We start from the raw sequence: 27,959 nt of genomic DNA on the forward strand, positions 1-27,959 counted from the left end.
TGTGTTAGGTGTTGAAGAAACAGAGAAAAATAAAAGAACGAATCCGATTTCACTCAAGCTGCTCACAGACGCTTGTTGGGGGTGGCGGACAGGTTTGACAGCTAGGGAATGGGGCAGGGGGGCATCACAGTCAGGCTTATGGGACTTCAGTATAATCCCTCTGAGAGCAGCATGGAAGGTGAGCTGAAGCGGCGAGGAGCATTACTCTGACACTCTCCCTGCCATCTCCCCTCCCCTGGCAATGTGACGAGCGTGGTTAGCTAATGTGTGAGAAGAGTCAGTGAATAATTCTACAGGAGTAACTCTGCAAGCTACGATGACAAGCACTAATAGATACCAATATATTCATAACTTTATGAGAAAAAGAAGGCTGGAGTTGTGCAAGTTACAGCAATTCTTCATTTAACTAGTGAGATTTCTTCTTCTTTTTTTTTTTTCAGACAGAGTTTCACTCTTCTTGCCCAGGCTGGAGTGCAATGGCATAAGCTATTCTCCTGCCTCAGGCTCCCGAGTAGCTGGGATTACAGGCATGTGCCACCACGCCTGGCTAATTTTGTATTTTTAATAGAGACAGGGTTTCTCCATGTTGGTCAAGCTGGTCGCGAACTCCCGATCTCAGGTGATCCGCCCGCCTTGGCCTCCCAAAGTGCTGGGATTACAGGAGTGAGCCACCGTGCCTAGCCAACTAGTGGGATTTCTAAGTAATTTGGTTTACTCTTTAAACATCAATTTTTAACCCAATTGACAGCCGTCTTTCTAAATATATTTAAACAGTTTGTCTTTTATAGCAAAGTGAAGCTGCCTGTTTTATAAACACACACTTCATAGAGATCTATGATATGCATGATTTTCCCACCTGCTTCTCTCCATAGCTATTGCCTGGATCCTTTTCCCTCTGCACCCGGTAGTACCACCTTGAACTATTTCTTGCCCTAACAACCTCAGTGCCGCCTGTCAGAACTGAGCATAAATGAAGAACAGACTCCAAATGAGGGTGGGGGTGCTATCCTATTAGTAAAGATGATTAATCCCACCATATTAACTCTATTTTGCTTGTTCTGAGATATTTTGGCTATCTCCTGATTCTTAAGTAGGTTCTACATAACTGAGATGGCCAGAATAACAGCTCTGGATATCATACTGCAATATCTATTTATTGCTTTAAAATATAACATAGTAGTTTGACTTTTCCATTGCAAGAAAGGGGTACACTGTACAAATATTCTCTTCCCGAAGTAAATCTGAAGTACTGCTATCAAGGAAAAACAGACTGGCCTTAGGTAAGAGATAATTTAGGAATAGCAATTCACGGCCAGGCCCAGTGGCTCATGCTTGCAATTCTAGGACTTTGGGAGGCTGAGGCAGGCAGATCACTTGAGTTCAGAAGTTAAGAGTCCAGCCTGGGCAGCATAGTGAGACCCCATGTTTACAAAAGATACAAAAATTAGCCAGGCATGGTGGCGTGCACCCACAGTCTGGGCTACTCAGGAGGCTGAGGTAGGAGGATGGCTTGAGCCCAGGAAGCAGAGGTTGCAGTGAGCCAAGATTGTGCCACCGCAATCCAGCCTGGGCAACAGAGCCAGACCCTGTCTCCACCCCCTCGCAACAAAGAACAGCAATTCACTATATTACCATAACAAGGCTCTTTGACGTTTTTTGTAAGTCACCAAATGTGCATTTCTCTCAAATATGAAGAATCTGATGAACCAATTCGAGAGCTTATTCAAGAAAAAAAATCAAGATGAGTCAAAGTGAACTAATGACAGACTAAGTGAGATGCAATGCAGGAAGGAAATATGTCATAGCAGCATTATCAGGAAGAGTAACAGAAACAAAAGGATAGAGCCAGTTCATCACTGGCAATTCTGGAACTCTTAAGTCTCCTAACAGCAATATTAGAATAAGGATAACCTGATGAAGCCTCAACTAAAGTTCAACATCCCAATTGAGCCTCTCATTCTTTTTAAAACAACTCTTTTCAGGTTTCTATATAGATCCATGAGTAAAACAAGTTCTACTTAAACTGATTATCAAAAGACAGAAACAATACATTACTAACACTGTCTATCCCAAATTTGGATTTAATTTTGATCTGACCTAATTTTCACAGGACTAAGGTAATCTGTAATTGACACTCTTTTAAATCATCACTTCATTATGTAATAACCAAGAGAACCCAATTCCTTCTGTACTTCTGTATTCTCACCATTTAGACAATTTTGTCATGACTTGTCAAAGCCACACCAGAAAATGGTCAACACTGGTAAGTAAAGAAGTTGTATCTGTGTTCTTATGTTAATTCGCAGATCTTTTCTACATACTAAGGAGCTTAAAACAGTCACATGGAGGAAGAACACCAAAGTTTATCATCAAAGTGGAGGGGAAACACCTGGTGCTGAAGTTAGATGACAACGATAGTAATTGCAGTCACTAACATTAATGAATGCTTACGGAGCCAGGCTTGTTCTAGGTGCTTTTAATGTATTGCCTCATTTAATTATCACATGAACCCTATGAGGGAGGTGCCATTCTTAGACCTATTTTACACATGAGGAAACCAAGGGACAAATAGACACAGTTCCCTGATTGATAGACAGTTGCCATCAATCAAGATATCCTATTTCCAGAGTCTAAACTCCTAGTCACGAATGTTAAGACTGTCATTTTATAAACAGGCAATGGATGCAAATTGTGCTTATACAGCAAAAGCGTATTTATAGCTTTTAAAAAGTCATTTTTTATATTGTTTTAAGAATAATTAAGTAATTTTCACTATAGGGCACAATAACACTGAAACCTTGATGTAACTTTGTCAACAGGGTCCAAATTGTGACATCACATGGAGTCAGGAGTACTGACATAAGGCCCTTCTGTTACTTCTGGCAACAAACACCAGAGAGGGACTCTCTGACAGACTGGTCTTATTCCAAATCCAGTGTCTTACAGTGATGTCCCATTTTATGCTCTTGGTAGAGAACTCAGTAAAGTTCTATGAAGTACACACAACACTCTTCACATTTAGATCCTGGGCAGTCTTTCAGGGTAGTTGAGAAGTCTACATCATCATTTTTCTTAAAGTCCTTACTCCTCAGACAGATTCGCCAATGGAACTTGGTAACATTGTAATTCTCTCCCTAAATATTTATTAGATATGACACAAAAAAGATAAAAGAGTAAGAAAAGTTGCCACATCATTTGTGCCTTTTACTACCATTATGCTTTTATGGTAGCATAAAGGACTGTTCCCCTATTTCTTTTTACCCTGAATGACAGACAGGTAGCACAGAGGTAACAACCATGAGCTTTGGAGTCGGAGCCTATTTAAGTTTGAATCCTGGCTCCCTTCTCCATGTTACTGGCTGTCCAGCACTGGGTCAGTTCCTCGACTTTTCCAAGCTTCAGTGTCCCTGCCTCTAGCATGGAAGCAGTGCGACTGTGAGAACTGACTGAGACGATGCATGTCAAATGCTAAGCAAAGTGTACCTGGTTCAATGTCAACAAAAGGAGACTGCAAAAATCATCATTCATGTCAGAAGAACACAGTGGAAAGCATATCAGGTATTTAATAATCCAGGAGATTTTTCTTCCCTTACATGATATTTAATATAAATGCCAAACTGGAAAAAAGTTACCAATAATGAAAAATCACATTTTCCTTATTCAATAATTTATCTAGAGAAAAAAAGGCCTAGCAGGAGAAAGAACACTAAAAAGCTCATCCAGAATTTATTTCAACTCTTAAATCTACAATTAAAAAAATGAAGAGTAAAAACAAACCAAAATACTCACCATGGATCGAATGCTGGTTGTCTTTTTGAGTGGTTGGTTCCAGAACTGCTTTCTGATGGTAGAGAAGAAACTCTAGTTGACACATTATTTTCATGGAAAGAATTGTCTGGACGTGGAGATGGCACTGAATAAAGAAAAAGTAAGTCACTGATGGACTTTTTTTTTTTTCTTTTTTTTCTTTTAGACAGGGTCTCGCTCTGTCATCCAGGCTGGAGTGCAGTGGCGTGATCTCGGCTCAGTGCAGCCTTGACCTCCCAGGCTCAAACAATCCTCCTGCCTGAGCCTCCCGAAGTGATGAGATTACAGACATGAACCACCACACACGGCTGATGTACTCTTTTGGCCAAAGCAGTTTTCACATTATCCTACTGCATTTTCTCTAACACAAATAAAACAACAAACAAACATACAAAAATCCTCATCAGCCCTTCACATAACTTTTGTGTTTTCTGAGGGTGAAGGCATTCCAGGGAACCATGTCCATCCATCCACTGCTTATGACACTAATTTGCAAGGGTTAATTAACACCAGGTAATATGCATTGAAAATGGTAAACTGACCTGCCAGCTGATAAAGAGAAGAACATTATATTTTCTTTCTCCTTTTATTTTTTTTTTTAAATAAGAGACTGTTACCCATGCTGGAGTGCAGTGGCACGATCACGGTTCACTGCAAACTCCACCTCCCAGGCTCAGGTGATCTTTCCACCTTAGCCTCCTGGGTAGCTGGGACCACAGGCGCACACCACCACACCTGGCTAATGTTTTGTAGAGACAAGGTTTCACGATGTTGCCCAGGCTGGTCTCAAACTCTTGAGCCTGAGCTCAAGCAATCTGCTCACCTTGGCCTCCCAAAGTGCTGGGATTACAGACGTGAACCACTGCGCCCGGCCAGGGTATTTTCAAGTGTGAATCTCATAGCCCCTACCACCATTCCCTGCCACCGTTTTGGCATTCTTTGAAGTTAAAGCTTTCTTATCATAGACCAACAACGTAAAATCTATTCTTGGTTTGAAGTAATTAATATGTGTGCTGAAACAGACAAACTACAGTTTAAGCCTTGACACTTGGGAGGTAGTATCACTCATGTTTTTAAACTAAATTACACAGAAATTTAGCTATTTCTACAAAAATATTATTTTTCTCTAAATTGTAAACGAACAGAAAAGGGTAAAATACAACATATGTGAATAAATACTTTTCTGTTTTTGGGGGGATAGTTACTAACTTTTTCTGTCAATTTCTAAGAATGGTTATAATAAAAATATACTGGAAATTTCACCACAAAAGGAATATACAGACTGTATATCAAGATAAATGACACAATTTCACTTGACTCTTGACCAGTAGGAATGAAAACGGGAAGCATTCTGGAAAGAAACATGTGTTATTTCAATGATACCACCAAATCTTCCTCTAGGACTTAGTAGTATCATTGAAATGACAGATGTCTCCAGATGTTTCATCTAGTTAAATATTTTCCTTCTATATCTGAAATTTTAAAAATTAAAACATTCTACCTGCCAAGCTCTCACTACCCTCTCTACTAATGAGGTAGACATATGAAGTATTTCTCTGAATTAACCAATTTATTTTTTTTGCAATCAAAATAAAACCATGTTTCCAGAGATCAAAGATGAATTAATTTAAATCTCCATTAGCATTTTATATTAATGCATATTCTCCAGACATCTATAGAAATAATATACCTACGGTACATTTTGGAGGTAATGCTTCAGTGATAGAAGAAAAGGCTTTTGCACATGTATGCTATAATATTTTAATTAAATTAAATCTGAATTAAAAGTTTAGTCCCATAAAATTCTAAAGTGTAATCATGGTATCAGAAAAAAATGCATTAAATGGCATATTCAATCAATGCCTTATGCTTTTCCAAAGGCTGGACTGGAAGGGAAGGAACAGTGTAGCCTAATCATTAAATATACATTTAGTCCTAAATAACACTTCTGTGCATTTATTTAGCTGGAGTTCCTAATTAAAATGACTAAGCAGTTCTCCATGCCCCCACCCCAAATCCTGCCCCTTTCCAACTATCCTCTTAAAACAACAGAAATAGTGGGAAGTCAGGCAATGTGGGCATAGGAGGCTTTAGAAAGCTGTGGTGACTCTTGAAGGCTTTACAGGCCTTCTGATCCCAGGCCTTGTTCTTGGCCCTGTGGGCTTGCTGTCCATTTTCTCCACCAGGGTGTTGGAATGCCCAAGGGCTTTACAATCTATTATTGCATAGTTACTAAAAGGGATGGCCTTTATCATTCAATGTCCCCTAAGTTTGTACAACCCCAAAAGCATCTGTTTTAGTTGTCTGTTAAATAACAAAGTACATTTTAGGCTGTGCAAGTACACTTGAAATTTTTCTTTAATTCAATCGACAAATACTTATGAAACTGTGCGAGGCAGTGTACTAGTCAATGAGAATAAAAAGAAGAGAAGATGAAGAGAACTGAGTGTCTCTGAGGGGCTCACAACCTTGTGAGAGAGAACTGCAGACAAAGAATCAGTGCAATGTGGTCAGTGTTACATCAGAGTTACAGACAAGGTGCGACAGACAGAACGGAGAAGACGTTTCACTCCATCTGGAACAAACTGTGGGAAGATAGTATACTGAAGAGGACCTTAAAGAAAGGGACAGAGACAAGCTGTTCCAGCAGGAGGAGGAGTACATTACAGGCCAGAGGAGGGCATAGCCTGTGCAGTCCCATAGGCTGGGTACCAGAGAGACCGGGGGGGTGGGAGAGAAAGTGGCTGGAGAGGATGGCAAGGGCCAGACCATGGGAAGTCTGGAATGACATTCTAGAGAATTCAAATTTTGTCCTGATGCCAATGGGAAGCCACCAAATGACTCTCAACAGGTGAGCGATAGGGGATTAGGGTAGGGTGGGGCGGGGTGGACAACGGGATGCCTTGCTCTATTTTTTTCCCCCTTGTAGCACTTAGTATATTTTCCTGTTCTATATAATTATTATGTTTAGTGTCCATCCTTCCTCCCGAGGAAGTGAGTTCCGTGATGGTGGAGAATTTTGGCTGTCTTGTTCACCAACAAGTTCTAAGCCAGAACAGTGCCAGACACACAGGTAACATCAGTAAGTATGTTATGGCTTGACAGAAAGAAATGAGTGGTATAGTCAGAACACAGCTTCAGAAGGATCGCTCCAGTCACTATATTGATGGGTACCTTGGAGATAGGGAGACCAGTTAAGAGGCTACTCAAGGCCAATTCAGAAGCCAGGAGGGCCTGACTTAGCAGGAGCAGAGGCAGGGAGAACCGCTGGAAGGCAACAGTGTAGGTGAGAAGGCCGCTGGCCCGAGTCGGTGAAAGCAGTGTGCACATAAAGCGAGAGAGGGAGGAGAGGGGAACCTGGTGAATGCCGGGGGTGGGCTTACCTCTGTAAAAGCTACCAACTCTCCTTGGCACAGGATCATTGTACAGATGTCTATTTTCTTTGGGGGCTGTGCCATCATCAGAGTGTGGGTCATGATACACTCCACCCTGAGGCAGGAAAGAAATTTATAAAAGTTAAGCCACACATTGATGAGAATATTGCCTATGACTTTTTTCTTGAGACAGAGTCTCACTCTGTTGCCCAGGCTATAGTGCAGTAGTGCAATCATGGCTTACTGCAGTCTTGACTGCCCCAGTTCAAGCAATCTTCCTGCCTCAGCTTCCCGAGTAGCTGGGACTACAGGCACATACTACTACACCCAGCTAATTTTTTAAACTTTCTGTAGAGATGCGGTATTACTATGCTGTCCTGGCTGGTCTTGAACTCCTGGACACAAGCAATCCTCCCACCTCAGCCTCCCCAAGTACTGGGATTACATGTGTGAGCCACCTGGCCCAAATTTAGAACAGTACCTAATCAGTCTATAATTGACTTAATGATCTTTTTGAAAGAAAACTCAAAATTATGCCACAAGGAAAACTACTTACTTTATACGCCACTTCAACTTATTTGTGGGTGATTGGATATTAATACTTTTTAAAAGCTAGGCAGTAATGACGTTGAACAAATGTTTACAGGCATACTTTATTGTGACATACCTCAGACTTCTGGCGTGTATGGAAGGAAGAGGTGCCTTCTCTGGTGGTCTCTTTGACCGATGATCTTGCCACAGTCATCTCTGGAGGGAGCTGTTCTCCAGGCTAGAAGTAAAATTTAAAAGGATTTATAAGAGCATCCTGTTCCTAGGGATGGAACTCATCATGGTCTTTATTTGGTACAACTAGGACCATAACCAGCTAAAATAAAAAATGTTATTTGGCTAAAATACAAATAGTCCCATAAAAGTGAATAATCTGATGAATGTAATATAAGTCAAATTTCACACAGATGGAAAGTAAAATTCTCATTAACGTTAAGGCAAGCAGGGAACAAATTAGTCTGAAAATAGTTCAATTAATTACAAAAAACAAAAAAAAATTACCCTTCTAATATCTAGACAGTCATGGTTCTGAGCGGCCCTCTGATTAGGAATTCTACTAGTTTATCTGAAATTTCTCTAGCAGATTTTAAGTCTGAGTTCTCCAAAATGAACTGTGCAGTTCCAAAAGTATTTTTCATGCAGGACTTATATGGCAAAGTCAGACGAAAATAAATGATTTTTGAATATATCAAGGAATAGAATAAGTCCTTTTAATAATTTTTGTGTTAAAATCCTCTAACTACTATAGTTTATGTGCTTAAATTCTTATCTTAATCTTCTCTAGGATAACAGCACTTATGTTTCATGTATTTTCTAAAGCCAAATCATGATAGTGCTCATCTCCAAAGACATACCACTATCTTTTTCTCTCAAGGAAGTGAGTCACAAGCTAAGAACAGCACTCGGTCCACAATGGTGTTCACTGAGGGGGAAAAAACAGCATTTTCTATCATCAGAAAAAAAGATTAAGGAAGAAAATTACCAAGTCATTACAAGGAGTTCGCTGCATTGTATATCTGTATATTATGCACAGAAAAGGGCATTACCTTAAGCCTATGTGATATATCAAAAACATTTTATTTAAGATTTAAAATATGATTATTTTTCTCCCTCTCATTCCCCAAATGTACTCTGAGGATTCTGGGCAGGAATTCATCCAACATAGCCTTCCTTCTATTTTATGAAAATGTCTCATTTGACTTTTACCACCTGTACTTTTTACAAAGGCCTCTATTTAAGAAAACAAATTATTAACATCTAATATAAACTCAGTAAGAGTCTCTGTGCTTTTGAGGGTGGCCCAACACTTTGCATGGGAGTGATTCCTAGGATTCACTCACAGCTTAAGTTACTTTTCCAGCCTTCTGGTACTTTTGTGCTTTTAAACTTGTACTTTCTTGTAGCTGGGCACTGTACCTCCTGAACTGGCTTTCGCAGTCCGTAACAGATCTGTGCTTAGCCCACAGTAACTGTTTTTAATTCGCTTATGACCACCACATTCACACAAATTCTTTTCCTGGAATTCTCAGAGAGCAATTACTTTTTCTAAGTTAAAAAGCTATTTGTGGCTGGGCGCGGTGGCTCAAGCCTGTAATCCCAGCACTTTAGGAGGCCGAGACGGGCGGATCACGAGGTCAGGAGATCGAGACCATCCTGGCTAACCCGGTGAAACCCCATCTCTACTAAAAAATACAAAAACGAGCCGGGCGAGGTGGTGGGCGCCTGTAGTCCCAGCTACTTGGGAGGCTGAGGCAGGAGAATGGCGTAAACCCGGGAGGCAGAGCTTGCAGTGAGCTGAGATCCGGCCACAGCACTCCAGCCCGGGTGACAGAGCGGGACTCCGTCTCAAAAAAAAAAAAAAAAAAGCTATTTGTTTTTCTGATTTCTTCTCCATTTTATACCATGCTGAATGCTAGCACACTTTACCCAATTTTCCCTTCCATGTCTCCTCTACGGGAAGCTGCCAGGAGATCTTTCTAGGCTCTGGATGCTCTTTCTCCTGACAGCGTCTCCTCAGGGCTCCTCTGACCATTCCTCTGACTCAACTTCCAGCCTCTGCAAATGGGCACCTCTTGCTTTCTCCTTTCACCTGAGTGCCAGACCATCTCTTTAGCCTCTTAGAGCACACTTCTGCTTAGAAGCCAAGGTCACTTCAAACTCAACGTGTCAGCAAGACACCAGTGGCAAGCAGTTGGCCTCAGCACCTGAAGCTTGCCTCATAATCCCAGCTCCATCCTGAACTAGTTGAATAAACTTGGAACAACTCACCCAATTTCTCTGAGCTTCGACATGCTCATCTGTGAAATGAAGGGGTTGAATTAGGTGACTTCAAAACTACTCTCTTTCACTCCAAACAGGAGGTCCTAGAAAAGAAACCATGAAGTCTTCCTTTTTCCTATATTCAATCCTTCAAATCACAAATCCTGTTGTTTTTACTTTTGAGGAGTAGAAGATCCACTCTGTTTCCCACTGGCACTAACTTAATCCCAAACATATTCTCTTCACCTCGTGCTTGAATTATTGCAAAAGCCACTCCAAATTTTGCATTTTTCACTCCAGCAAAGTGGAACAAGTTGCAATGCCCAAGGCACACCATGCTGTGTAACATCTGTTACCTTCCTTCTCTTTCTAATGCTCTTTTCTTCCCTCTTTCCTGAGGTCACTGTCACTTTCTTCCCAACCTTCCTGGAAGTCTCTGCTCAGGTGCCACCTGTTCTAGGAGCTCCCACAACTCACAATTTGGACTGTCTCGCTCCCTTGGCACAGTGGCATGCCTCTAGCACAGCAGCCAGAATGTAACCTCGCAGTAGTGGAACAGCCTATCTGTTGACAAGTGTCCCCTGCCAGCTCACACACTTAAGACAACAGGGACCCTATTCTTTTCATCTTTCTAGCTAGAGCTTTTCATGTTGCCTAGATCATGACATGCCTGAACATATCTTCACTCTTCAGCCTATTCAAAGCTTGTCTATACATCCCAGCCCAGAGCAAGACCTTCAGTTGCCCATAAAGCCATTTTTAACTACTTCTGCTCACAATGACCTCTCTCTATTCTCAATTCCTATTTATAGCCAGTGCCATATTGACTTTAGTCTTACTTATTTCATTGTTATCATGTATCACTTTATCTTCCCCAACAGCAGGTAAGTTTCTCAAGTGCAAGAGCTCTCTCAAGACTCTTTTGAGTGCCTGGGAACACCCAGCATAGAAAAGGTGCTCAATGTCCAAATATCAGCCTCCACAATCACAGAAGCAGCAGGAATAACTAAAATTTGTTAGATACTTACTTTGTGCCAGGTACTGGGCACAGTGCTTTATAGATGAAATCATGAGAACATTATTTTTAAAACACGCTCTACTGTAAGAAAGTAATCTTTTTTTTTTTTTTTTTTTTTTTTTTTTTGAGACGGAGTCTCATTCTGTTGTCCAGGCTGGAGTGCAGTGGCGTGATCTCGGCTCACTGCAACCTCCGCCTCCCAGATTCAAGCGAAGGAATGCTACTTCTTTTAAGCAGGTTAGGTCAGTTCTAGAGTCTGACGATGAGTAAGATGGAGGAAGCATTATGCTAAAAATACTGTTTTAAGAGTTAGAAACAATCCAAAAGACTGAAAATTAACATTTATCCTGGTATGAAGTTAAATTTATCTATAGTGGACAAATTTAAAACTTTTAAATTCAGTTAAAATATTGAGTAAGGTACTAGCAAAAGCTGTTGATTTAAGCAAATGTGGTTTGGAGAGATCAGAGAAAATACTCATGAATTCACACTGTATTTTAAGAAAAACTAAAACCGAACCCATACAGCTGATGAATTCTGTAATAAATCAAAATAGGATTCTCTCAACAAAATATTCCAGAAAGGAACATTCAAGAAAAAAAAAATATTACTAAAAACAAAATTTGACTTTTCTTGAGTACTCAACAGTTGATCTAAATAGATTTAAAACAAACAAACAAACAACAAAAAAAAAAACAGAGAGTAGGACAAGTATTGCTTCCCTAAATGCATCCTATCAAGAAAAACACGATGTCTTGTAGTAGGGAAAATTATACACAGACCCTCATCACATCCCTTGTACCACCTTCCCCTGAAGGGTCACCAGATTTGGTCAAGGTGCTCAACTGTACCTGGGGTGACAAGAGTTGCAGGCTGTTGGCTCTAGCTGCCATCCCTTGCCCTATGCTCAAGCTTCCATCCAAGCCTTTGGCTCTCACTTTGTCACGGGTCACATACATAGAATGCCTATGAGGACGTTGCTGGGAAGAAAAGGGGCTGGTGTAGCCCAGTCCATAAGAAAAAGATTCGTGAGGTGCAGACAGCGAATGGGAATGGCTACTGTCCATGTGCTCAGGCAGCTTCAATTCCTCCATTGTCTTAGAATGTCTGGTTGTGGTTCGACGTGAGTCCAGCGTTCCTTCATTTCGGTTATTTCTCCCAGAAGGGCTAAGCAAAGTTCTCGTGTCACTGTGTCTGGTGGGGGTTGGGCTGGTGGGAGAATTCAAGTCTAAGCAGCTAGATGGGAAGTACCTACTGGTACTGGGCTCCGCAATTTGGGCCCTGGCTTCAGAAAGGTTGCTCACAGACTTGGAGTCACTCAGTGCCCCATGGCTTTTGGCCTTGGTCCTGTAGGAGGGACTCCTAGAGGACTGGGGAATGGTGTCAATATAGCTATGCCGACTCTGCTTTTCATTGGGCTGCAGTGTCCCAGCTTTGCTTTGAGAGCTTTCCATGAATGAGTGGCGGTTCTGCTGAGATCTGCTGTTCGACTTGAGGTACTTTGTCCCTGGGCCTTCTGAAGGCTTTGGGTCAATATTAAAATCAAACTCTGTTTTTGACTTGGCTTCTTTTGGGCTAAGAAGGTGTGGTATGTTGTTGTTGGTGAGATCTTTGCTGGTAGACCCAGGTTGGCTGCTTGCTTGGTAGGTTTTGGTGTGCAATGGACTAAGACTAGCTCCAGCAAGGTTTCCATTTAGGAAGCTTTCATTGGCAGGGAGACCTTCGTCAGCCCGGGGCAGGCCTACACTCAGGTTCTGGATGTCTTTGCTGTTAGATCTGTGGTGAGACTGCAAAGCAGTACTTTTGCCGGCTTGGTTTCTATGTTAAAAACAAAAGAAGCATATCAGTTTCCCTCAATAGCTAACACACAAAAAGTATTGTTAAAAAGAAAGAACAAATACTTTCAACACCTGGAAGACTAAAAACATTAATTCTCTCAAGCATGTGCCTTCAAATAACAAGTAACCTATCAACAGCAATTAAGTTTCTTAGACCAACTCACTCTGCAACAAAGCACTGGCCTTGATGAAATTATTCTGGCACTGCTAAATGCTCAGCTAACTTGCTGTCAAAACAGTTTCTAAATGATAATCTGGTAAAACATGCTCTCAGTATGTTTGTACTCGTATGAGTGTTTGTGATAGAATGACTGCTAAGAAGAGAGCTGAGCTATAAACTCTTTATAACTCTTCTGTCTGCTTGAATGTCAGAAGACAACATTTAGACTTAAAGGTTACTATGTTTCTTGAACTTCATTTTTATTTGTAAAACATGTAGCCTGCCTCAGAGATATATACTCACAGCACATACACACAGACACCAATATCTCTTTTGCCTGCATAATCAAAGAATGAGAATTCTAGCAATGTACTTAATAAAAGAAAATGACCCTCTAAAAAGAAATGTAAACTGTCCAGTGAGGTTTGTTGGAAAACATGATGATCAATGTTTATGTCTTGGAGAAGTGGCAATTACTTGGGGCTCTTCAGATATCTCCTTGTACAGTAAACAGAAATCTTGTACTATACTCGATTACAGAGATCTGAAAGAGTTCATTTCTCTCCAAAAGACACAATTATTCTCTTTTTTATTTAACACTTTGTTATCCTAGACCGACTGAGCCCTCATTTAGGACTTAAAGCTTCATTTCACACTTGGTTTAAAATACAAAATATAAATCCAGAGGAAAATCTTGTTCTCTATTTGAAGCTGAACCTGACACCATAGCAAGGCCAGTTTGTGCTACTGTAACTATTGAAAGGACCTAATTGTAGCTTGGGACAGATTCGAATGTTTAAAAATGAATAATGATTTACACAATTCTGGTTTTACTACGCATTCAAAAAATTTTGCTGCAAATATTGCTATTGCTACAGATGGTCTGATTTGGGAGAGTTTTGTTCCCATGACACACTAACTGGAAGTCACTTTTTTGTTCATGTAGAATGGTAGTCTGTGAAACTCTGACTTCCAATTTTCCCCATGAGAACCTGCATGCTCAGCCATCAAATAACATAAGGACCCATTTCCTAGTCTACCTTTCAGTCAGTAATCTCTGCCAGAAAGCTACCTGAGAGTGTCAAAAAAGAAAAAAAAAATCTGATATCAAGCAAGCCTGTGACAGTGTAGGGGGCCTCATCTCCTGAATGTACTCACTAATCTCTTCCAGTTAGGTCATTAGAATTATAGCATTAAATAAAAGGACACTTAAATAGGAGTACTAAATGGCAAAGCCCAGACCTAGAAAGGAATTACAAAGAAAAAAATGCTAAGCTTCACTTTCTGTTAAATTATATTAACAGAGTCTATCCCCAGATCAATAAAGTCCCTGTATCCTAAAGGCATCAGGTTTTAAACCATTGAGTTGTTTGCCAACTTTTATCTTGGTGACTGAAGTATCTCAGTGACTTTTCAAACCTAGTGATAGACTGTCTCATCCACAAATAGATCTAAGTGTGTTGGTTATTCTCCATTTGCCCAACCTCCAATCTGTCCTCCACCCCCATCAGCCCGGCCCTGGGCCTCAGGAACCCAATGCTGCAGATTGTCACCCACGCTTCCTAGCCAGTTAGCTTCTGGTTGGGCTTAGCAGTGGAAGGCATCACAAGACAAGAGGAGAGAGGGGCTGGGGGATGTCTTCCCAGCTCCTTCCCTGCAGGCATCTGTACCCTGACTCAGATCGTGGCTGTATCCTTCTAGATGACAGCTTCTACAGGGTAGCTCTTCCTGCCCAGGTCCAGCTCTCCCTGGACTCTCAGAACCCTATTTCATCCCCATTCCCCTTCAGGCCTAGAAATAGTAATTGTAAACAGATAACATGTACAGATTTTGGGAAACGTCCTCAGCTCATGAAGACCAAAAAGGGACAGAGAACAGCAAAGGCAGCTGCTTGAGCCTTTCGAACTCTTAGAAACACTGTTAGCAATGTTGAGCAGAAACGTACTTGTGGATCTTAGGAAGAACACATTCAGAGCAATGTAAGAGACAATTCTAACATAAAAAGAGAGGTTATCCAGTTAAGGTAAAACGTGTCAAAGCTTTACGTTTTCCATAAGTGTACAAAGAGCCTAAACTGCCATTCTGAGTGTTTGTGTCTTAGGATTAGTTGGAAACTACTGAGCTTTGCACATAACACCTATGTAGAAAGGACATCATACTGTCTTTGCATCAGAGCTCTGCCAAAGTGCAACAATAAAAAACAGCTTTGAAAATTCCATAGATCTCTTTGACACACAACTGTAAGGAATCTGTGTTAAACTGCCAACTAGTTAAAAAATCTTTGCATACAAAGTCTTCTTAAATAGTTGCAGGATGGATGGATGGATAGATGATTTAGTTAAAGTAAGTTTTAAAAGCAAATGTCGAAGGTGCAAGGCTACATTTTGATGGAGAAGGCTGGTGCAGGACCGGGAGAGTGGCAGTGTGGGGCAGCTGATGCACCATTGCACCGTGTCCATGGTGAGCAGAACCTCAGCAGAGCCTGAGGGAGATAGGCAGGGGCTAAGTAACACAAGAGTCCACTGCCCCTCCTAGAGAGAAAGAATTTAGAAGACAAGGTATGCAACAGCGTGTTTGTGTCTCCAGATACAAGGCAGGGGAGTTTGTATGTGGCAACCAATGTGATATGGTGCTGTGAGCATCTCTAAAACGGTCCTGTGTAGTCTTAGGGAGCCATCGTTTGTGTTGAGATTCAAGCTAGAATTAATGTCTCTAAAAAAAAAAAGCTTCCATGGAATAAGTATGGACCATAGACCAGTGTGGAGCAAAAGCCCTCAGATACATGTAAAATGTGGTAAGATCATTCCTAGAAAAAGCATTTAAGACTTTTTCTTTAATATATTCAATACAGTGTCAAGACCTGAAAATGAATTCTTCCAGAGATTTTAAATTTACTTATAATTTCTATTCTCCTCTATTTCAAAAGGGGACTTGGGAGGAGGACTCCTCAAGGACCCATACAAATCATATTTTCTGTATCTGCTGAAAACACCATCACCAAGCACATCCTCCTTAACAGATCCCTAAAGAGGTTCCCAAGGAGAGCCTCAGGTCCCCACTGGTTAACTCCAAGAAATCTCTCTCAAGTGAGTCACTAGAAGACAAATACACAGCCTTTTTTCACAGTATGGGTTACACCACTAATCACTATAGCACAAATCAAAAACTTATTATCAGTCTACTGAACTTTATATCATTGGGATAATTTTTCAGTGTAAACTAAAGGAGCTAAGAGACAATTAAGGTAGAAGGGAGATAAAAGCACCTGAAGTGAGAGTAACCCCAAAGAAGACACAGGACTAATTTGCACCTCCTAAATGCAAAGGAGCAACCAAATGATGACTCCTATTCCTTGACTTAGTGTCCTAAAAATTTCATGGCAACAAACAAAGAAAGCCAGCTAAGAATGGTCCATAAGATGTAAGGGGAAACAAACTGAAACCAGTCATTTTCAAGAAGAGTAAACAGCTCTAAAATACAATTACACTATCACAGTTAAGCAGAGAAAACATATGATAAATGGTTATCATCAATTTATGGATGCTCTCCCAGACCTAAATAGTACCAGATCTTGAGCTTTCAAAAATCTGATCTGTTAAGAACAACTGATTGGCCAGGTGTGGTGGCTCACACCTGTAGTCCCAGCACTTTGGAAGGCCGAGGCAGGCCAATCGCTTGAGCATAGGAATTCTCCACAAAAGCTACAAAAATTAGCCAGCCATGGTGGCACATGCCTGCCATCTCAGCTACTTAGGAGGCTAAGGTGGAAGGATCGCTTGCCAGGAAGGCAGAGGCTGCAGTGGGCCATGATCGCACCACTGCATTCCAGCCTGAGCAATAGAGCAAGACCCTGTCTCAAAAAAGAACAATTGTTATATATGGAAGGAAAATTTGGGGTTGGGGGTGGGAAGAAAATTTATATTAAAAAAGCGGCCTGGCGCGGTGGCTCAAGCCTGTAATCCCAGCACTTTGGGAGGCCGAGATGGGCGGATCACGAGGTCAGATCAAGACCATCCTGGCTAACCTGGTGAAACCCCATCTCTACTAAAGAAATACAAAAAACTAGCCGGGCGAGGTGGCGGGCGCCTGTGGTCCCAGCTACTCGTGAGGCTAAGGCAGGAGAATGGCGTAAACCCGGGAGGCGGAGCTTGCAGTGAGCTGAGATCCGGCCACTGCACTCCAGCCCGGGCGACAGAGCGAGACTCTGTCTCAAAAAAAAAAAAAGCTTCATATTAGGAATTATTGTTTTCAGCCAGATGTGATGGTTCATGCCTATAACTCCAGCACATGGGGAGACTGAGGCAGGAGGACTGTTTGAGGCCAGGAGTTTGAGACCATCCTGAACAACAGAGTAAGACCCCATCTCTACAGAAAATTTAAAAAATTAGCCAGGCATGATGGCATGCTCCTATAGTCCCAGCTACTCAGTAGGATGAAGTGGAAGGGTTGCTTGAGCCTGGGAGTTCAAGGCTGCAGTGAGTTATGATCATGCCACTGCACTCTAGCCTAGGCAATAGCTCAAAGGCCCTGTCTTCTAAATGAACTAAAAATTAAAAATAAAGAATCATTGTTTTCTACTTATCTTGTAATAGTAGATGAGAGAAACTATTTCCTATCTTCCATAATCCAATGGCCCCAGATGACAAGATCAGCCTCTTGGGAGATGAAGGAAAACAGGGAGACCATGACTAGGACACTGTCCTCTTGGACATGCAACCAACAGAATTGAGGAATGTCAGGTCTGAAAGACAACCTGACTGTATGGCCCAAATCCCATGTGTGCGTTTTTCAGGAAACAGGCTTTGAAAAAAGTATGCTGAAAAATCATATTTAAAGAGCAACAATTTTAATCACTGACTTTACTATTTCCATATTCTTATTCTTATGAAAAATTAATTTTGCAACTCAATGATTAAAAGACAAGAGCAACAAAAACACAAGACCCCTCTGTAGAGCCAGATCTACTTGGTCCAGTCACAAAGATTACACTAGGTACATTTCCATCCACCATCTGTGTTTGGCATCCTCTTCTCTCTCCAGGAATCCCCTTGCCTTCACCCATCTTTCTTCCTCCAGGCATCACTGATGGGTCTCATTCACGCAGAATATTCTAGCTCTTGAGGCTGTAAACCCCCTTAGTTGCTAACCCAATGCTACCTTTCCCAGGGAATGCATAGGTTTCCATCATATACTAGTTAAAGATAAGAAAGTCTTTAAGACCCACACAACTCCTTAATTGTGGTTCTGAATCATGCAATAAGCATAAGGAAGATATTTTTGAATAAAGAGGGCTTTCCTTCTTTTCTCTAATTGCATCATTTAAGCAGCCACCTCCTCCACCTACTTGTAAGACCAACACTGCATCTGTATTTCCTTAAAAGGGAATATTTACCTATTAGACAATGTGCTGCTTTCCACATGGTAAGGTTTTCTTTTTGCTGACCTTGAAGGAGAACGATCCAGAAGTCTCTGGGTTTGAAATGTAGGGTGATTCAAACACTGTTCTGTCAAGTATCTGTCAGCTGGGTCCAACTTCAGTAAATTCTTAGGAAATAAAATTTAGGATTGTTAAGAACATTACAAAGTAAAATTTAAGTTCTAATAAAAACCTTATTTTTTTCCTCATAAAAGAAATACACAGTCATTGCAGCATATCAAGTAAACACAGTTTGGGAAATAAAAAAAGACTATCTAAATCACCTATAATCTCATTATCATTTCCTCTTGGTATATATGATCCCAGCCCTTTCTTGAATATCCTAAATACATATTTTCTCTTACAAAATATACACACAGTTTTGTATCCTGCACTTATCATTAATCAAAATCACTTTTACAATATAATTAAAAATTTAAAGTATATTTTTAATTACATAGATATTCACTTGAAAGAATATACATTTTTAATCTTTCTCTTATTCCCTAGATACCCAGTTCTCTTTTCTGGAGGCAGCCTAGGTTACCAGTTTCTTGGGCATCCTTCCATAGATATTCTCTATACATATCTTTATCTGCTCCTTTTATTTTACCCACATAGTAGTACACACATAATAGCCAGAATTTAGCTTTCTTCCCACTTGACATAAGATCTTAAGAAATCATTCGGGGCTGGGTGTGGTGGCTCACATCTGTAATCCCAGCACTTTGGGAGGCCGAGGCGGGCGGACCATCTGAGGGGTCAGGAGTTTCGAGACCAGCCTGACCAGCATGGTGAAACCCTGTCTCTACTAAAAATACAAAATTAGCCGGGCATGGTGGCTCATGCCTATAATCCCAGCTACTCAGGAGGCTGAGGTAGGAGAATTGCCTGAACCTAGGAGGTGGAGCTTGCAGTGAGCCGAGATTGTGCCATTGCACTCCAGTCTGCACAACAAGAGTGAAACTCCATCTCAAAGAAAAAAAAAAAAAATCATTCTATATCAGCAAAGAGCCTCAACTCTAATTTTTTGGTTCTAAAGTTTCTTCTTCTACGTTTTTTTAACTTTTAATTTCAGTATTTGGAAGGAAAACTTTTTAAAGACTAAAATAGAGCCAATATAATTACTGCAGCTAGTCTTAAGGTTATTAGGGGCTTGAACTAATTCTGGTGACTTGTACCCCACTAAATTGGCTGACAGGATGAGATGGCCATTTTAGGTACTTCTATGTGGACAAAATTAACACGGCAGCTTTAGAGAATGGCAAAGAGAATATTTCTCTTTGAAATATTCAAAGAAGGGATAACTGGTATTTTTCATTTTTCAAATTTGTTTTCAAAAAAAGCTAAAAAACAAAAGGAATGATTCTATTTATACAACATTCGATAATAACAAGGCAATACTAATCTTTGGTGACAGAAGTCAGAACTGGTTTTGGGGTGGGGGGGTGGCATAAAGCCTGGAAGGGGGCATAAGAAGGCTTCCAGGGTGTTAGCAATTTTCTCTGTCTCCATCTGGGTAGAGTTATACTAATATGTTTACATTATAAAAAGTAACTGACATATAGATATAATTCGTGCACCTTCTGAAAGGACATGTCAATAAAAATATTTACTTAAAGAAATCTGATGGTAAAGATATTAAATAAATAGGAATTTGAATGTTTAATTTCTAAACTGGCAGAAGCACAGGATGATTCGGGTTATCTTTCTACTTTTATTTGTGCTAGCTTTTAATCAGGTACCATACCGATGCTTGGCAATTATATTTGGTAATGATTTAACAAAAACATTCAATTATTTTTAACTAAAGAAAGATGAAAGGCAGAAAACATGAAATTGTATTTAATTCCATGTTCCTATTTTATTCTATTCACATTTTAAAAGTTACCAAATTATTGAGGTCCCAATCCATGAGGACTGACTGTGTGAAAAAGCGTACTGACAAAACCTACCTGATTTAAGTTATAATTTATGCCTAATTAAACAAAAGGCTTTGAGGGTTCTTTTTGAGGGTAGCATTTCTCAATCTGCGTTCAGAAGAACACTAGAGCTTTAGCATTTTATAAAAAACAGTATTCAGTATTTAATTAAATTTGGAAAATAGTGGATAAGACAGAAATGCTTCTTTACTGTGATATTTCTGAAAGCCTTTACAGATTAATGAATATTGTGCATCTCTACAAAAGGTTGTATGGTATGTGGCCTTTCCGAAAAGTCACACCCTCCTCCCCCAACTCCACCCCCACACCTATGTACATTTTGTTCCCTGGAACACAGATTAACATAGTTTAAAGCACGGCAAAGTTCTGAGAATGCCACTCGAAAATTTCCGACTGTGCTAAGTATGCCTTTCAAAGGCTCTATGCACAGTGTAACCTCTACTGATTTTGACAGTTGACTGACTGGGCATAAAATAAAATTGATCCATTAATAAGTGTTCTTTGAAGGTCTACTATCAAATAACCAACACTTGCTTGTGCACTTCTGACTGCAGTGAAAGCTGGAGAAATATGAAAAATAGTTCCCACTCAAGGAGCCGACTGTCTACTGGAGAAAAAAAAATAAACTTGAATAAAGAAATTTGAGAATGCTTTTAGAGTATAGAGCAGGAAGACTTTTGGACAGGGAGGGTAGCATAAGGAAGAACACTCAGGCCACAGCATTAGCAATCATCCTGATATGTCTAAAGTAGAGCCAGAAAGAGTCTGGGAGAAAAAGAGAAAAATTAGATTCACTGATCAAATCTGTGTAGGCGATGGGAGGCTTCAAATACCATGTCAGAAAAAATTGTTGAATTTCTTCTTTCAACATTGATTTTAAGATTTGTTTTAAAACCTTATGCTTGAACAGCTCTTGCATGCTAACAGATTTTTATTATTCTGTCCATTTTAAAAATATCATTTAGGGATCTCATGATTCTGTCTAGATGGACTGTGACAAGACCAGATCCCATTGTAATTTTAAATAAGTTACACGCCTTTTAATATGACATAGTTCCCCATTATTTGCCATTCTACATCTCCTAACATTTCATTCATAAAAGCAGGCTATGGTCACATGTAGACATAAAAGATCCCACAAATCAAAAGATATTTTATAGAGATAACATCGATTTGCCTTACCTTCATTAGGTCAAGTAGAACACTATTCAAAATTCCAAGGTATCTTCTTTCCAAGGACTGAGGATGGTTAACAGCTGGAAACTGTGAGACACACACAAAGCGAATGTTAACATCTGGGGAAGGATATGTTGTGCACGTGCTTGTGAGTGCTGCAGAAGGGAGCAGATAAGCAAAAATGCCAATCCCAGTCAAATTCATACTTGTATATTACTTTTGTTGTCTATGTATTGTTATTTTAGATTTTTTGAGACGGAGTTTCGTGCTGCTGCCCAGGCTGAAATGCAATGGCGTGATCTCGGCTCACTGCAACCTCTGCCTCCTGGGTTCACGTGATTCTCCTGCTTCAGCCACCTGAGTAGCTGGGATTACAGGTACCCGCTACCACTCCCGGCTAATTTTTTGTATTTTTAGTAGAGATGGGGTTTCACTATATTGGCCAGGCTGGTCTCGAACTTCTGACCTTGTGATCTGCTTGCCTCAGCCTCCCAAAGTGCTGGGATTACAGGCGTAAGCCACCACACTCAGCCGTCTATGTATTTTTATATGGATTAATAGGACTGGGTGTCAAATAGGAAAACTCACAGGTGAAAGATGATACTTAAATCTAGGCAGACAATACTAAGGCATGTGAAACAAACTAAAATATAAAAATTTGAATTATGTAGTAAAATAGAATATCATCTGTTTATACAAACAATTCAGTTCTAATACAGTATATACATAATTTGCTTATACGCATGATTCTTAATTACTGAGAGTAATTGAGGATCTAGCAGAAAGTATATGATAAGACATCAAATAGTATTCTTACAGCTTTTTAACAACAACATACCATTTACTCTTGAAAACAGAGAAGTAAAAAAAGAAAGTAAGTGGCCAGTACCTAAAAGGTCATGAAAGTAGAGAGTGAATTCAGATACACATTCTATCAGTTTTTTTTTTTTTTTTTTTTTTTTGAGACAAAGTCTCGCTGTGTGGCACAGGCTGGAGTGCAGTGGCGTGATCTCGGCTCACTACAAGCTCCGCCTCCCAGGTTCATGCCATTCTCCCGCCTCAGCCTCCGAGTAGCTGGGACTACAGGCGCCCGCCACCACGCCCGGCTAGCTTTTTGTATTTTTTTTTTAGTAGAGACGGGGTTTCACCGTGTTAGCCAGGATGGTCTTGATCTCCTGACCTTGTGATCCACCTGCCTCGGCCTCCCAAAGTGCTGGGATTACAGGCTTGAGCCACCGCGCCCGGCCTCTATCATTGCTTTTAATATGCTCTTATAATAACCTGTTTTCAAATTCTTCCTTTTTTAAAGTTGAATCGAAGACAAACATAGGTTCCTAGATTAACAAATGCATTTTTAAACAAAATGAGGGGAAGAGGTCAAGTTTATTTAGATGTGCTTTCTGTTCTTTCCACTGCCAACTCACATTCTGCAATATCTGGTGGATGTTAAAGTATTGGGTAATATGACTGGCAGAGCCTAGTGCCATTTCCCTTCCAAATGTCAGGGCTAGTCTGCTTCCATACGTTATTTCCTCTATACCAACATGCAAGCATTTCAAAGTACTGAAATCCTTAAACATGCTAAATAAGTAAATGGGAGGACTAATTACATAGCAAAATTTCAAACAATATATTTAAGGATTATGACATCATCTCCACACCATGCTCTGGATAGCAGGAGACAAAAAATACAGGTAAGACCCAAACCCTGCTCTTGAGGGATCTGCTGTCTGGTTGGGAAAGCAATCAGTGTTAAACTCTGCAATCATAAATTCTAATTGAAGCTCAGAGAAAGAAAAGACCAAGATGGTTTTTGGCCGTGGAAGAAATAACCCATAGGTAATATCTGAACTGGGTTTTGAAAAATACGAAAAATGTGAAGACAGAGAAAAGTAGGACAGCACCTTCCAGATAGAGGAGTAGAAGGAATAACACGAACTCAACACAGATGCACAGGCAATAACCTAAAACTGATTTCTGAGGGAAGTGATGTTATATGAGGCATTTTGGATATATTATTCTTATTTTAGAGATAAAGAAGGTGACAAGCAGAAAGTTCAAATAACTGGTTCAAGGCAAGTTACATAATTAAACAGCAGTAGAACTAGTATTTGCACCCAGTCTTGTGATCCAAACCCACACTCTTTCTAAACCTAGGTGCCTCTCCTAAGGGAAGTACAGAGGTTTCCTTTGATGTTACTGGAGCATTAAATATCAGCCCAAAGAGAAAGACACCTACCATGCTATGATAGAAGACCCTATACCAGTACATGTTAATATTTTGTGTATGAGGTCTATCTTATGCTACCAGATACTGCCTTCTTTTTTCTAGCAGTAAAATTTCATTGATAAGAAAATTAATGCTGAAAGTCAAAAGGTATTAGAAATATTACAATAAAAAATGACCAAGCAAACTCCTAACTTCAAAGAATTTACATGCATTTGAATGAGACCTACCATTCTAATATGAAATAATTCAACAGATAGCCAAAACTCATACATAGAAGTTTAAAATATATCTCAATCAGTCTTGTTTCTTTCTGAATCACTTGGCCAATCCAATCCAATCCAATGAGAATGCTTCTTTGCTGAGTACTATGTGTGAGGTTCTGGTCTAGACATTTTACAAATAATATTTCATCTTTACACCAATCCAATCAGGCAGTCTTTTGGTTATCATCATTTTACATGAGAAGAAACAGAGGCACAGGATGGTGAAATAACTTCCTGGCATCATTCAAAATAGTAAATATGGAGCCAGGCCTTGAACCCCAACAGTCTAACTCCACAGTCTAGGCCCTATACTATGGGGGCATCAATTGTTACTTTATCCAAATAATGCAAACCACTATAAGCAACATCTTGTAGGTTTTCCTGTCTCTATACAACTAAATCCAAATGCACATCACAACGGACAGGTTACTGGTCAGTCCACGGTGCACAGCAGATGCAGTTTACATGACCCATGTGCTTAGCTATCTGTTATAGACATTTTCAAATAACATCATGAAAGAAAATTTCTCCCTCAAAAGATATTGTCAAGCCTCCAAAGAGATTAAACTAATTTAGTTAAAACACCACAAACACTTTCAGACTAAAATGTGAAAGTATTAAGGTTTATAAAAGTCAAAGTGTGATGGAGGCAGCAATTTCCCTGAAGGATATTTGTAAGCAGCATTATCATATGCTGTCTGGAATCTTATAGACCATATTGTTTAGGGAAGAAGACTACGAACAAATAGGACCACAGACAAATGAGAAAGAGATATTCTTTGTGTGGCCTATCTAATCGAAATGCTCCTCGTTCTTCAATATCCATTTCAAATGTCAAATGCTTCATAAAGCCTTCTCTAATGAATCCCCAATGATGATTTCTAACTTTCCAGAATATGTGACACTCTCATGGTCTAAACCATACGGAGATACATTAGAAAACCATACAATGAGGTAAACAATGCAGTACTTTATTATATACCACATTTTCTTATAAATTGTATTGTTTTCTAATTATTTCATGGATGGAAGTCTTAATTCTTCAGCTAGTTTATAAGTTACCAAGGCCAAGCAGCATGTCAGATCTGTTTATACTCTCTTCAGAGAATCCAGCATACAGCCTCATTAACCAGGCCAAGAACAAGTCAGCCAGCAAACCAGGCTTAATGCTCCAGCAGTTAATGTTAAAATCCTGAGCTCAAATATTTAATCATTCAACACTATTCAGCCTAGCAGGCACTATTCTAGGTGTGCTGCAAATACAATGGTGAACATTAACAGTTCATTTCCTCAGGGAATTCATTAGTCCAGTGAGGATACATATTTGCAAACAGCTACTTAAAGGAGAATGCAATGGGTGCTACAAAAGAGGTACGACCAGAGTGTTATAGGGTCACCAGTTTCCCCTCGAATAGTCTAGAAGGTCTTCATGGAGGGAGGACATTTGGCCTGAGTCTAGAAGAGGAAGAAGGAGGAGAAGAAAGAGGGGTGAGTGTTGGGAGCATTATAGAGATGGAAATGCAGAGTATAAAAGCAATATGTCGAGGAAATGGTGAGAGGTTCAATGTGGCCAAAGAGCATACACTGGGCCGGGGGGAGGCAGAAATGAGGCTGGAGGACTAAGAAGGGGTTTTTAAGCTACCCTAAAGAGTTTAAACTTTTACCTTGTAGAGGTTTCTCAACAAAAAAGAGAATTGTGTGGTTTGAGAAATGTGAGAAGGCTAAAGTGAAAAGAGAAAGATCGGGGGATCTATTTGGGGTGGTCAAAGGTTAGGTAAAGGTAAAAGGGTAAAAGCAGCATGAGAGATGGAGAGAAAAGAAATACAGTTAAGCTTGAATGCTGATGCCACAGACTGGTTAATCACTTCTCAGATATGTAGTCAGTACTTACTGGATATGGTAGTTTCTGTGTTAAATGCTGGAAACACATCTGTGATGTGATAAAACCGTTGATTTCTGTCCTTCAGAAACCTATATTCTAGTGTGGGAGGACTAGATAGTTAATAACAAGTAAAGAAACAGACAAAATAATTCCATACTGTGGTAAGTTCTGATAGAAAAAGGATGCTGTGGGAGAGAGAGACTAAGATGGAGGTGAGGGTGGTATGTTGGGTGGCCAGAGAAAGGGGCACTCTTTGAGACTGACAGAATGAAAAGGGACCACACGAGGGAAGCACCTTGCCAGGAGAAGCAGCCATGGGTCCCAAGTTGGTGAAACTGGAAAAACCCTGGAATGTTTAGGGAAGCCAAAGAACAAAAAAGGTAAGTGTGTTGAGAATCTGGAGAATGGGGGGAAAGGAGAGAGGTATGAGATGAGGTCAGGTAAGGTCTCATAGGCTACAACAAGGAGTTTAGATGGATTCTCAGTGAAAATGCAATTCATTAATTATGACTAACTTTATGTCTGAATATAATAGATTTTTCTTTCTTCTAGACTGAGGACAAGTCCTATTTATTGTCATATTTCCAACACCTAGTATGACAAATGTTCAAAAATGTTGAGCTAACCTGCTGAACCATATATGCTCTTGGCGCCCCAATTACTGGTCATATCTGGCAAATTTTTGGCTTACAAAAGCAAAACTAAAAGGAGAAACGACAAACTTGCCTGAGGTAACTCAGACAGATGTGAAAGACAGAGAAAGCAGGAGATAAAAGAGACACTGGTATGCCTCTGTCCATTCATTTCAACCACATTCACTGAGCCTAGAAGGATCTGGACGGTTGGGCACTCAGGTCTGAGCAGTGGTGGTCTCTAAAGGGAAATTAACTGAGGGCCAGAAAGTCAAAAGAAAAAAACAAAGTGCTTTGTAAATGGCAAAGTAATATGGTTTGAGAATTATGCATTTCAGAGAAAGGAAGGAAATGGTGGGGAGATTATTTTATAGTTCCCAAAATGACCAGCAATTGCCATGTTGGCCCAAAAAAGTAGCTGAAGATGGATTAAAGATTTAAATGTTAGACTAAAACCATAAAAACCCTAGAAGAAAACCTAGGCAATACCATTCAGGACATAGGCATGAGCAAGGACTTCATGACTAAAACACCAAAAGCAATGGCAACAAAAGCCAAAACTGACAAATGGGATCTAATTAAACTAAAGAGCTTCTGCACAGCAAAAGAAAATACCATCAGAGTGAACAGGCAACCTACAGAATGGGAGAAAATTTTTACAATCTACCCATCTGACAAAGGGCTAATATCCAGAGTCTACAAAGAACTTAAACAAATTTACAAGAAAAAAACAACCCCATCAAAAAGTGGGCAAAGGATATGAACAGACACTTTTCAGAAGAAAATATTTATGCAGCCAACAGACACATGAAAAAATGCTCATCATCACTGGCCATCAGAGAAATGCAAATCAAAACCACAACAAGGTATCATCTCACACCAGTGAGAACGGCGATCATTAAAAGGTCAGGAAACAACAGGTGCTGGAGAGGATGTGGAGAAATAGGAACACTTTTACACTATTGATGGGACTGTAAACTAGTTCAACCATTGTGGAAAACAGTGTGGCGATTCCTCAAGGATCTAGAACTAGAAATACCATTTGGCCCAGCCATTCCATTACTGGGTACATACCCAAAGGATTATAAATCATGCTGCTATAAAGACACACACACATGTATGTTTACTGCAGCACTATTCACAATAGCAAAGACTTGGAACCAACACAAATGTCCATCAATGATAGACTGGATTAAGAAAATGTGGCACATATACACAATGGAATACCATGTAGCCATAAAAAAGGATGAGTTCATGTCCTTTGTAGAGACACGGATGCAGCTAGAAACCATCATTCTTTTTTTTTTTTTCTTTTTTTGAGACAGAGTCTGGCTCTGTCGCCCAGGCTGGAGTGCAGTGGCCGGATCTCAGCTCACTGCAAGCTCCGCCTCCCGGGTTTATACCATTCTCCT

General features: G+C 40.1%; 1 protein-coding gene across 2 annotated transcripts in view; it reads right to left on the bottom strand.

The window, feature by feature from the left end:
- CDKL5 (cyclin-dependent kinase-like 5) overlaps nucleotides 1–27,959 on the bottom strand; it is a 228,076-nt gene that overhangs the window by 37,509 nt on the left and 162,608 nt on the right. For both annotated transcript variants that reach the window (XM_011940216.1, XM_011940217.1), the window contains 6 exons: nucleotides 21,547–21,627; nucleotides 18,398–18,549; nucleotides 11,859–12,825; nucleotides 7,849–7,950; nucleotides 7,191–7,296; nucleotides 3,790–3,913 (listed from right to left, as the gene is read on the bottom strand). In XM_011940216.1, the coding sequence (XP_011795606.1) occupies nucleotides 3,790–3,913; nucleotides 7,191–7,296; nucleotides 7,849–7,950; nucleotides 11,859–12,825; nucleotides 18,398–18,549; nucleotides 21,547–21,627 (1,532 nt within the window). The remainder of the gene's footprint in view (nucleotides 1–3,789; nucleotides 3,914–7,190; nucleotides 7,297–7,848; nucleotides 7,951–11,858; nucleotides 12,826–18,397; nucleotides 18,550–21,546; nucleotides 21,628–27,959) is intronic.

This window comes from Colobus angolensis, unplaced genomic scaffold (genome assembly GCF_000951035.1).
Source record: "Colobus angolensis palliatus isolate OR3802 unplaced genomic scaffold, Cang.pa_1.0 Scaffold188, whole genome shotgun sequence".
NCBI lineage: Eukaryota > Metazoa > Chordata > Mammalia > Primates > Cercopithecidae > Colobus > Colobus angolensis.